At 26.0% G+C, this 13,528-nt stretch overlaps 1 protein-coding gene across 1 annotated transcript; it reads left to right on the plus strand.

Annotated features, from left to right (window-relative positions):
- The first annotated feature begins 505 nt into the window (after positions 1-505).
- On the plus strand, positions 506-13,282 carry LOC105835028. Its single transcript, XM_028191206.1, has 16 exons — positions 506-901; positions 1,234-1,750; positions 2,261-2,559; positions 2,622-2,926; positions 4,641-5,330; positions 5,646-5,900; positions 5,962-6,280; positions 6,759-7,595; positions 8,066-8,584; positions 10,320-10,537; positions 10,936-11,074; positions 11,300-11,577; positions 11,745-12,116; positions 12,245-12,589; positions 12,688-12,838; positions 12,942-13,282. Exons 1-16 carry the CDS (start codon positions 610-612, stop codon positions 13,139-13,141), a joined length of 5,736 nt encoding a protein of 1,911 aa, XP_028047007.1. The 5' UTR covers positions 506-609; the 3' UTR covers positions 13,142-13,282.
- The last annotated feature ends 246 nt before the right edge of the window (positions 13,283-13,528 follow it).

Genomic DNA, 13,528 nt, shown 5'->3' on the forward strand with positions numbered 1-13,528 from the left:
TTTATGACAACAACAAAAAATTAACATAAAAAAATTTTTTTGTTAATAAAATGAAATCGCTCTTTTCCCTTTTCATTCTTGTACGTACTTTAATTGTGTGAAAAAATTTAGAGTAACTGTAATTTACTGTATTTACTGTAAAATCAAATCAAAGATATTTTCTAATAAAAAAAATGTTGACAATTGGCTTTAGGATCCCCTTAATTAGATTTACAATTTAGTAATGTTAGTGAATTATTCAATCTAATCTGAACTTTTCTTAATATTGTATGATATAGATTATAATCAATATTATTTGTTACAACTATTTTAATAATTAACCATCAATATTCTAAAACAATAAAGTAATAATATTAACATTTAATCTTGTACTTATGCCCATGTTATAATATATCAAGTTAGAAAATATAAAATGTTAATATAATTTTAGTATTATTAATAAATTAATAATAATATAAATATAATATAATATATAACAACATAAGAAAAAGAGAAAAACGGCAAATAATATTAACTTAAAAACAAAACTTTAAAATCTGTAAACGAGATTAATAATTTGAAAAAGCTTAAATTAGATGTCAGCATCAGCTCGATGAAGATCAAAATATTATGAATAGCGTACATACAATAAGCAAATATTTACGAGACATCGGTCGAGAGAATTTCGCAGTTAAGTCTCAGTCTGTGTTCAGAATGTTAGCGAGTAAAGATCTTGTCGTATGTTTCTGTATATTATGGATTTGCGTAAATAACGCAAAATGCCAAGATTTAAAAGCATTGTCTAAGACATTAGATGAAATGCTCGTTAATACTAGAGCATTTCGGAAACCTCGAGATCACAAAGATATACCGGCAATTTGGCAAGAGTATGAATTCGAAACTGGAGCTGGAAATCGAGAAGGTAACTATTGTAACAAATATTTTATCAATTTATTATTTAAAAATGCAGAAATATTGTACAATTATTAGAAATTTTGTACAATAAAAGAGAAATATTTAGATAAATCAGAATTGATCAAAATGTAATAAATATAATTATTTTGCTTCAACTAAAATTTATTGTAGCAAAAATTATAGATTATTGTTTGTGCGTGCGTGCGTGTGCACACATGCATGCTTCCATAATCAAACTTTTGTACAAAAAAATATTATGTGTTTTGATTCATTATACAATTAAAATTATAATTGATTACTTCATAAGATTAAATCATAAGAAAATATCTCTATTTTCAGAAATTATTGTAACAAATATATCGTTGCATACACTTGCTGATATAACTAAAAATATTGACATATCAATAAACAATTCGCAATTTTTGCAATCTGAAATAAGTTACTTTATTTGTGCCGAAAATTCGACATTGCTTTTCTACAAAATTAATTTGGACAATTTATCAATGGAACGTATTATAAGTTTAGTGGCTGAAGGGCACATATTACAGTTTAAAGTTCTCCATTTCAATATCGAAGAAAGATTTCATGAAAATCACGCAAACAATTTAATGGCAATTCTACTCGTTAAATCTCAGAACGATTATTTTCTGTATTGGTATAAGATTTTCGAAAATACATATATGTTATATTCAACTTGGCCCTTACGAAAGCAAATTCAAAATATGGAATTCGTACGAGAAGAAAATCAACATAAATTATTGCTATTCGACAATGATGATGCATATCTCGAAGAACAATCACTGATTGATATTTACGGTTTTGAAATTGATTGTAATAATCATCGTATCGATATATGGTAATTTTATTTATATATCTTTGATATCAGCAATTATGCATATTATTTTCTTTACTTTTTATTATACTTATATTTTATCACATACTATGCGATGCTTCTTATAATATGCAATAAAATTTTGCAAATTTTCTTACTTTATTTTGCAAGTTTTTTAGACTTTTTCGTAAAAAAAATATTAAGATCCAAAGAAAACTTACAGCTAAAGCAAAGAGCTAACTGTATAAATAAAATATTGAAGAACATTTGTTATGTGTTAATGCCTTTTTAACTTTTCCAACCTTTGTACTTGCAATCTTAATATCTTAAGGTTTTTATAAATTTTTATAAAAAGATATTTCAAAGCTTTTTTCTTTAAAAGAATTTTATTATAAAAAATCAGTTTTAATAATAATTTTAGATATGCTGATATCTCAGACATAGATTAAATTTTATGGCAGTCTACAAAAAAATAATATAAATGTGTAAATGTAACATTTGGTTATATAATAAAAGTATATTTATATCGTGTAGGTTTTGTAGACGGTACTTTGTTCCAAAAGTATTTGATGTCCAAATTTGTTCAATTTACGGACGCAATGTGCTGGCTTTCCAAGGAATCGATAGCGTTATTTTATACGAATTGATAAATGAGGATAAATTATGCCAATTTGAGAAATTGGAAGTTATTAAATCCAACAAACTGAAAAATTTTGTCTGCTTCGAAAGTGGATATATTGAATATTTAGCAATTAATGGACAGGAATCGCGTTTGTTTCACTTTTTTGAGAATAAACTTCAAGAAATTGCTAAAACTAATCTGCATTTTAATGGTAAGACAATCAAATAACAATCTCTCAAACATAAAACAATCAAAAGAATGTTTATTTCACAGAAACAACCGAAATTTTGTGGATAGTCACTGTACCATTAAACACATATCGAGATGAATCTTTGTTACTAGTTCAATTAAAAAATTTAACAGTAATTGCTCTGGCTTGGCAAGGATCAGAGTTTAAAGTTGTGTCTTTACCTAATAAACTTATGAATAACTTCGATTTATCTAAAATTATTATTATTCCAAAAGTCGGATTCGTGCAAACAAATATGCTTGTACATATAGAAATCACCTTAAATGAATCAATGCATCCTGTTTATGACGAGATGGCAAGCGTTTCAAAGACCCGAGCTTTATTAGAGGTAAGTACGCACTCATTCGTTTCTTGTGAAATGTTACAATAATACACATTGTCTAATAAGATAATAGTGTTGTGCCCATTAAATCGGTCAGCTGTCCTGGCCGATCGATATATTGATTTTTGAGAATAGCGTTGTCAGCTCTCAGCTGTCGTGAGTTTGAAACACAGATTAACAACGATTTGAAGCTCGGTCTCGCATTAACTCTCAGTTGTCACTATAGTATGGTTGTCACACTTATCTCCAGTCACATTGTTGTCACACTGGGTATAGCGTACCCATATCAAGTTTCAAACGGTCACTATTTTAAAACTATCAGAGATATAATAACCAAACTTATAGTATTATTTGATTATTATAATATTAAAATTTGAAAAGCTTTATGTTAAAAGAAAAATCTTAAAAATTGTAATTTCCAAAAAAATCAGTTTTTACAAAAACATATTTTTTAATTTTTTATTTTAATTTTTTTAATTTTTTAATTTTAAATAAATTTTAAGTTAAAAATTTATGTGGTGACTAATTTGACTTCAAAATTGATGCACACTGTACCCAATGTGATAACCGATGGTTGACACAGTGTATCCATGCGTCAATTTTGAAGTCAAATTAGTCACCATATAAATTTTTAACTTAAAATATTTAAAATAAAAAAATTTTTTTAATTAAGAAAATTAAAATAAAAAATTTTTTAATATATGTTTTTGTAAAAACTGATTTTTTCGGAAATTTTCAAGATTTTTCTTTTAACATAAAGCTTTTCAAATTTTAATATTGTAATAATCAAATAATATTATAAAAGGATTGCAGTTAATCCCCAATTTGTTTGATTATTATATCTCTGATGTATTTTTGACACGCTTGTAAAGTTCAATAAAGTTCTTAATTTTCCCAGTGAAGTATACGAGTGTACGAGTTTCTTTCCTTACCGCGAGCGTAACAATATGTACACATTATGTAATAAAATTTTAAAATATATTTAAATATATAAAACAAAACTGTTTGTATTACATTATTCAACATTTGTTTCAACGCATCCGTTATGTCTACTAAAATACAAAATGTTTGATTTTATATATTTTTAAAATTATTAAATATTTTAAAATATATTTTATTTTAAAATATTTAAAAATGCACACATTATATTTATATACCGGGTGAAATGTAACTGAAATCTATCCCGTAATAGAAAGATAGACGAGATTGAGATGAACATAAAAATTCAATATTGTCTTAGGTTAGGTTCACCAATAATCGAGATATTAACGTATAAAATCGGCAAATAATTTAATTAATTTTATCGTAATTGTGAACAGTAATTTAATGAAAGCTTATCATACATTCACGATAAATTTTTTCTTCCGTGTTATGGCTCGAGCGGATTGAGCTCTTCTCTTGGTGCGCTCTCATTCGCATAATTTGAAAAAGTAATACCTCGATTATGGACATAACCCAAGACCTAACTTAAGACCTAACTCAAGACCTAACCCAAGACAATATTGGACTTTTATGTTCATCTCGATCTCTTCTATCTTTCTATTACGGGATGGCTTCCGATTATATTTCACTCTGTACATATACATACATACATGTGTGTGTAAGAGGAGAGGAGAGCATTTATTATATAAGTGTATAAAATATAATATGTCGGGCAGTGTACATATTATGAGTTAATTTTATAAAATGTGTTTTACAAAATATATAATATAACTTTCAGGAAGTTTATCGAAAACAGGAGGTCATCTTTGGTGAAATCGAAGTACAATTTAATCAAAGTTATTTCAAGAATCCTATGCTAGCAAGTTTTTGGACTCTTTCAAAAGTAAATGTATCGAATGCTACAATTGAAAGACATGTAAATTATGGCGCTGTCAAAGTTGGATCGATCAATTTACAAATGGAAGATATATCAATAAACGTGACATCACATTTTAAAAAATTAGAAAAACTAAAAGTGGAGCTCGATCAAATCTTACCGAATTTGAGAAACATAATTAATTCAACAAGAATTACCTTACCTTCGGATATTGAATTAATTGGAGATTTGTTGGTGAATGGTACTTTGTACGCAAAAACTATAATTGCTGGTTTTATTAATAACGTATCAACTTCAATCGAAGCGAACGGTATAATAAATCATCTTATTAACGGGCAGAAATCTTTTCTTTCCATCGACACAAATAACTTAACGATTCTCTCTTTAAATGACATACCGTTGGAAAAAATCATGTTTGATTTTTCAATAAAAAGTTATAACAATGTAAATTTTTCAACATTAAGACGATTAAAAATTAACGGACATTTAAACATTTACGAAGTAAATAACATTAATTGGAAAGAGCTGATACAAAGTATAGTTTGGATAGATGAATCGATAACTGTTTCTGGAGAGACAATTGTGGAAGGGGTAAGACAGTGTATTAAGGCAGTGGTGTTAATCACAATAGTACAGAATGCCCAATAAATTCATCACGTAACAACTTTTTTTAGAAAAAAATAAATAACATTATATTAACAATTTATGCAGCTTTTGAAAAAATAATTGTGTATAAAACTAAAACACATTTTAACGTATAAAATAATAAAAGAGAGATTTTATTTGTTTTCTTTTGTATCTTTATGGAAATTAGCAGATTGTATCTTTTTTATTTGACATTCTGTATACCAAACTTATATCTTTACAAATTTCTCTTTAACAAGAATATTTTTTTCGAAATAACAGCTTGTCGCCGAAGAAGCTAAAATCAAGGAGTTAAATCATTTGCAATATCCAAAGAATTATGTTTTAACAAGTTCTGATAAATTTTCTATCAACGTTACGAGTAAAAAGCACTTTGCCAATCTATCCACGAAACATTTGCTGGGGATCAATGCAATAAACAAAATAGATATTAACGATTTTATTATTCTCAATAAACATGAAATCATTAATCAAAAAATTATTTTTGAAAATCTGGAAGTTGGTGGAACCTTCGAGGTATGATTTATTAAATGTATATTGCAATTACATATAAACACATTTTTTGTCACAATTTCAGATTAATGGAAATCTAAAGGGTATTAACATAAGCAACATGGAGAATTTGCTTAACGAAACCGACAGTCTTTTATCAGATGTTATTTTTGAAAATCTGACAATTATGGGAAACATTATACTCAAAGATTCAATTAATACTAAAATATGGTCGAATTTTGACGATTTTTTATTAAAAACTGAAACTAATACGGTTATTATTGGAAATAAAAAATTGTGGAATAATGTCAACATTAAGTCTGACGTAACAATTAAATCCAGACGAATTAATGATCACATTTTGTCGGAATTTGTAACATTAGATACCAATCAACAGTTTCCTTGTAAGTAGAATAATTAAATAAATATTATTTAATTATTTTAGAATTAAAACAGTTATTGGAGGCAACATTATTTAATTATAATAATTTACATAATACTTAGATAATAATTTATAATAATTAAATTCATGTAATATATAATATAAAATTTATATATAATTTTATTTAATTGTACATTACCAAAAGAAATGCTTAAAAAATCCAATTTGTACAATAAATTTCTATAATAAAACTTTATTTAATACGAAAGGAACAAGATCACACTTTTTGAAAATATATACATATTTTTTTTTAATTGAAAAATAAAAAAGTATATTTAATATTGTTATATATTATTTAATATTATAATTTATAACGTATTTCAATTTGTATTTCAAATAATTAAACGTATTTCAAATAATTAAAAATAATTATAAAATTACACTGACCTATTCTGGATCATGACAATTTTATTTCAACAATATCATTTTATTAATTTCAGATTTAACAAAGATATTAGCACACATTATGTTTGGAAATGTAACTTTTGATACTTTGAAGAAATTAAAGAATTACATAAACTATGAACAAGATATTGCTTCTGGTTGCTTAAATAAAATACTATTGTTTAATAAATCACCTGTTATCGACAATTTGTCTTTTGATACCGTAAAACAGACTATTTCACAGACTACTTTTTTGGGAAAATTAAATAAAGCTTTTCGAGAAATATATTTCGAGAATTTGACAATCTCGAGATTATTAGCCGATGAGATTTTGCCAAACACAATCAATGGAGTCAATTATACTGATCTGATCAAACGTATATTAACACTCTATACGCAACAGAATCTGACAGGTGCTTTAATAATTGACAACTTGGAAACAGACGTATTAAATGCTAAGGTTATCAACGGAATATCGTTGAATACATGGAATCTGTTATTAACGCATACAAAATCACTGTATAATTACGTTTTAAACAGAAATACATTGATAAATTCTCTACAAGTGATAGGGATGGTAACGGCATCTTCAATTAATAACAATGATATTATTGATATTTACAAAGAAGATAACATGGCAACTGTCGTTTTCAATGAAAACGTATCAATCATAGATTTGAAAGTAATTGACTTTATAAACAGTTTGAATCTATCAAAGTTTATTGCTGATGCTGTTCAAAAAGTCGATGGCAATATTACATTTATAGATCGCAAAATATTTAAAAATATCACGTGCGAAGTTTTAAAAACGCAAACTATAAATGGACATTTTGTAAACGACATCTTGGATCCAAATGAAAAGCAGATACTCAAAGGACCAATTGTTATAAATGGTATGTTACCTATTACCCTATGTTACGTAAAATTATTAAATTCCTTTATGTATATGTAAAAATTTTTCCTAACTTTTTACTTTTATATTATTAATAATATTTAAAAATATATTTATATTGTTTTTTAATTATTAAAAATATATTTATTGAATTCACGTTTCATATATATATATATATATATATAATATTTTATTTATTGCTATTGACTATATAATTAATTAATAATTAGTAAATATTAGACTCAAAATTAAATTAATATTTATTTATGTTTATTTGGAGCTTATTAATTAGAAGTAATTATTTATATTCTATTTTATAACTGTATAATACAAATGTGCCCCCCTTTTTCTCTCTCTCTCTCTCTCTCTCCCTCCTCTTTTTCTCCCTTTTTCCTTGCATCCCCTCTCTGTAATCTCTTCTTACTGTTTAATTTTTTATTGATAGTAATAAATTTTTTTTTTTTCTTTAAGGCACGATTATGATCTTAACAAATTTTAATACAACTAGCAAGATTGGAAATTCTATGTTTTTAAATGATTTCATAGATAGATTTAAAACACTTGAAAATAATTCTTATGCTCTTCGCGGTAATTTTTACTTCAATAAAACAGCCTTCGTAACAAAACTAAATGTAAATGGATTAATTCAGGAATCAGTGTTGGATAGTTTTTTTGATAAAATAATCTTTAAGAATGATGTAAATGTTACAATATCCGGCTTAAAATTATTTAAAAGTTTAATTACATTTTATGGTACATTTAATATCGATGGCAACTTGAACGATATAGATTTACATAAATTTCGCAAAAATGTTATTTATATCGATGAATCTTTCTCGATTAACACCGAAGTTACATTCAAAGAAGACATTTATTTACAAAAAGATCTTGTAATCAAATCAAAGCTACAAGTAAATACCATTAAGGAAATTGAAATAAAAAACTTACAGGAAAATGTTATCATCCTTAATAAAGCTAAGTACTTTCCAGGTATGTGTATATGTATATATATATATATATATATGTGTGTGTGTATATATATATATATATATATATTTATTTTTATTTCTTTATTTTTAAAAATATAAAAGAAAAAATATACATATATTCTATGTCCAGAGAGATGATAAGGAGGGGTCTCATTTGCCTACATTCCCAGTTGCCTACAGCTTCGTTTGCACACAAGTCTTACGGAGGTGCCCGATTGCCTACATTGCCTACAACTCCGTTTGCACACACGAAAATAATTAAGATACAAAAGTACGATTGCACACATGACATTATTGCGCACAAATACATTGCACACATTATTGCGCACAAACACATTGCATACATAAGCTAAAGAAACAATATTAACACATTGCACACATTATATTATTACGCTCATACACATTGCGCACATGATATCATTGTACTCATACACTCTGTAAGCAAGATCCCGGGAGTGAATCCCAGATGCGCAGTATAAAATGGACATCACCAATCAAATTCCATAAATTTATCCTAACATTAACTGAAACAGTAATCTAATTGAAACGACGTCCACGCTTGTACTGTACCATATGAGTTTGCGACTTTCTAGGACACTCCTACCGATAGGGTGAGTGCAAAAAGGGGGGCAAAACCCCCCTCCCTTCCACGCACGCGCGCGCGCGTGTGTGTGTGTGTGTGTGTGTGTGGCTACAGCAAAGAAGTGTCTACGGTTCGTACTGTTCCACATGGGTTGCGACTTTCCATGCAAAGCGAGTCTACCTACTTTTCTTTTTATTTTTAATTTTATTTTAATTTTAACTTTTATTTTTATTTTTAATATAGTATATCTTGAAAACTAAAGCAGTTAGCCCTATAAGATCTATACAATTTTTTGTTTAGCATAAAAAATATCAGAAATCATTGTCAAATCAAAGCGCCCAAATTATTGGAATCGTGCCTCCAGAGTATATGAACGCAATAATATTATGTGTGCAATATGCATGTGTGAAATAATGTCATGTGTGCAATGTGTATGAGCGCAATAATATCATGTGTGCAGTCGTACTTTTGTATCTTAATTATATTTGTGTGTGCAAACGAAGCTGTAAGCAATCGAGATGTAGGCAATCGGGCAAATTTGGTTTACAAAATTTGTGTGCAAACGAAGCTGTAGGCAACTGGGAATGTAGGCAACTGAAACCTATTCGATGATAATTGCAGATTTATAAAAGATCTATAAGAGCTGTCACACACTTTTTGTAAAACGTAACAATAAGATTTTTACGTTGGATTGGTCGACCGTAACTGGCTGAATCGAATACATAATTAGTCGGAACCTTACAATTACTTTTAGCAGAAAATCTGTGTGATAGCCCTTAATAAAATATATACGTATACATATACTTTTATAAAATTAAATTATTTACAATCTCTGTAAGAAATTTATATACTATGTAGAATTATGCTATGTGAAAAATCATTTGATGCTTATTTTGTTCCCGAGAATTTTTTCCATAAAGTTCATTATATACATTTTACAATTTCTTTGTTTTCTTCTAACAACTAATTATTAGTTATAAACGATGTTTAACTTATGGTACATATCATTTATAATTAACAATATGTCACTGTGTGTATGTGTTTATGTTTATAATATGAAATGTTCACTAATATTTTAATGTTTACATAACAGCACTATTATTAAACACTAATTACAACTTTGCCATATAATAAAGACTATTTTATATTTTAGCCCGAATTACATTCGACAATGTAACTTTCCAGTCAAGTATAAAAATCATACAAATCAATAGTTTACAAATGGATCTGACTGGATTAATTTTATTAAATAAACAACAGTTTATCATGATTGATAAACTTAACTGTACTGATATTATTGTTAAGAACATCCAAATATCAGGACTTATTAATACTTACTATATGAAAGATATTTATGCAGACACTTTTATGGTATAATAGACATAAAATAAAATAAAACTTTTATTGTTTAGGTGTTTATAAATTTAGCCAATAAAAAATATAAGATATTGAAGATGTTCTAATAGGAAATAAGACAGACTTATTTGAATATACATCAGTTCTGTTCTCTATTGTAATAATATTACAATTTTCTATTTTATTTTTTTAAATATTTAATTAAAATTATAATATGATAATATAATAATATTTCAAAGTTTTAATATTTCATAGTTATACATATAATACTTATAGATATACATATAAAATAATATTAGGTACCAAAAATTAGTCTCAACTGTAATAAGTTTCTTCATCTATTTTTTGTATTTACATTTAAACTATTAAGTTTAAATTATTAATTGTTTAATAATGTTTAAATTCCTTTTTAGATACAAGATAATCAAAATATTACAGGATCTATAAAAATACACGGAAACGTTTATGCATATCATAACTTTAACGCTCATTTAATTAATAATTTTAATTCTGCAAAAATTGTTTCTTTAACTGCAAACAATATTCTAACAGGTAAGAAATTAACAAAAATGATATGTATAAATAAAACAAAATAAATTATAAATAATATTATGAATAAAATAAATTATAAATAATAAAATTTTAATTGCTACATAAGCATCTATATATGCGCATATATACTTTTTTATTCTATATGCTACGTTCAACCAAAACAAATGCGTTATAGCCTTCATCCAGATTCTAATAACAATTTAAATAATTTTGCAATTTGCCTAGGAAACTTTATGTTCAAAACTTCAATTATTCTTGATAAAAGTCTTAGGATTTTGGGCTTCCTGAACAGAATAAGTCCGACTAATTGGCAAAGAGTAGCAATAAAGACAACAGATGAAACAGAACAGATTATATCTGGAAAATGGAGAGTACATGGAAATGTTTACTTTGAAGAGAATGTTGATGGAAGTGAATTTTTAAATAAGGTTAATGTCACAGACATGTCATTGACTTTAGTAAGAGAACATCCTGAAATAAATTATGTCATCGAAAAAATATATGTAAGAAAACTACCGTATTATTCTTCTCTCTTCCCTTTATAAATAAATATTAATTTATTTTATAATTATAGTAAAACATTTTTTTTTGCTAAAAATCAATTTGCTCTGAACAGAAAACCGCTGCTTTCTCACTTGTTCATGTTTTAAATATAATTGTATTTTTACAGGAGGATTTGAATAACATGTGTACATGGAATTTAAATATGCTTAAATACAATGCTATAAATCAGATATATAAATTCAATACGTTTGATTACTTAGAAATTCAGGAATTCGAAGGAGATATTCATGATATTCGTAATGTCGAAGTGAATAATGTGGATTATATATTAGTAAACTATAATATTTGTCGTATAAAACTTCTATTATATATTCAAACTGATTTTCAAATAATTGATGAAATATCTGATTTTGGATTAATCGATGAATGGATGTTTTTCAAATCAAATCAAAGCGCTTTATACATACTTACCACCGCAAAACGCACCTGCGGTAGAAGCCTTAATAATATATGGAAATTGGAAAATAACAGATTGATGGTAAGTTTACAAAAAATCAAAGTTTTATTATTTTTAATTGAAAAGAGATTTTAAAAACGGACATAAAAATTGTTTTTGCTTAAAACAAATTTTAATTTTATTTTGTTGTTACTTTTGCTTTCACACAGCATGTATTAGAACTTGGTAATATCACAGATCCAAAGAATTTATATCAAGATGAATTTGTAACAATGATCCAAGAGAGTATTGAAATTGCACCAGAAAATCTGCAATCGGATATATTAAATGCTCTCATCTCCTATAAAAACGAGAAATTAAATTTAGTTTCAAATAGAAATCCTATTACATTAATTAATCAACATTTAACATATAAATTGCAAGAAAAATTCTTAAATGGCACAAACTTAAAAAATTGTCTTGGTTGTAGTAGCTTATTAACTTTTAAAGTAGGTATTAATGAAAGAGAAGAGTATATCTACTATAATGAAGAAGTCAGCCCAGATTACATATATGTGAGTTAAAAAATTTCCATTTATGTCTTATTACATACATATAATAACTGTTATTTATTGTAAAAGAATAATATAACAAAGAAACATGTTATCTTTAGTTGTGCGAAAATGATATTTCACAAACAAGGATCTTACAGACTATAAAAGCACATCGACCAAAATCAATTTTAGTTCTAAATTTGGATGGATTTATCGAAACATTGCTCGTTATCGTAGAAAATAACATTATCCAAATTTATGAATATAAAGGTAAATTTATATTATAGAATTAATAAAAATAAAAGAGAGTAAAGAAGGATATTTATTGTAAACAAAAAATAATATAATTATTATACTTTACTTTATTTTTAAGGTATCGAAGGTTTCGTGCATCAAAATATTATACAAATAAAAGTTGATAAATTATACAACTTTAACATAAGAAAATATAATAATTTAGAAAAAAGGCATTGTTTAGCTGCAATCCACAAAAATCGTTTAACAATTTTAGAAGCAAGAATGTATGGTGAAAAGTTAGATTTAGAGACTTCTTGTTACACAAATGAGCATTAAATATATCAAAAATATAAATATATAATATATATATATATATATATATATACTTTATTGTATAATATATGAAAACATTTTGTTGCTAAAGATTGTCACGTAGCATAATAATGTAGCTATATATTAAAATAAATTGATTTATGTTAATGTTGATTAATGTTACGAATGTCATGCGCGCGCGCACACACGCGATTATTGACAATTATAATTATTGTTATTGAACATATATATAGTACATGTATATATGTGCCAAAAGTATTTATATTATTATATTTAAAAAAATATTATTCTGGTAAACATATTATACATATATTTCTACTATCTACAATAAATAATTATTATTTGTTAGAAATTTATTATTTCATAATTTGATGTTATTAAAATAATATT

The sequence above is a fragment of the Monomorium pharaonis genome, chromosome 7, assembly GCF_013373865.1.
Source record: "Monomorium pharaonis isolate MP-MQ-018 chromosome 7, ASM1337386v2, whole genome shotgun sequence".
Taxonomy (NCBI): domain Eukaryota; kingdom Metazoa; phylum Arthropoda; class Insecta; order Hymenoptera; family Formicidae; genus Monomorium; species Monomorium pharaonis.

Bases quoted from the DNA above. Each gene is read 5' to 3' on its own strand.
- LOC105835028 (XM_028191206.1), top strand. From the start codon at position 610: ATGAATAGCGTACATACAATAAGCAAATATTTACGAGACATCGGTCGA. The intron at 10,538-10,935 runs GTATAATAGACA...ATTCCTTTTTAG, and splicing joins TTTATGCAGACACTTTTATG to ATACAAGATAATCAAAATAT. The intron at 11,578-11,744 runs GTAAGAAAACTA...GTATTTTTACAG, and splicing joins ATGTCATCGAAAAAATATAT to GAGGATTTGAATAACATGTG.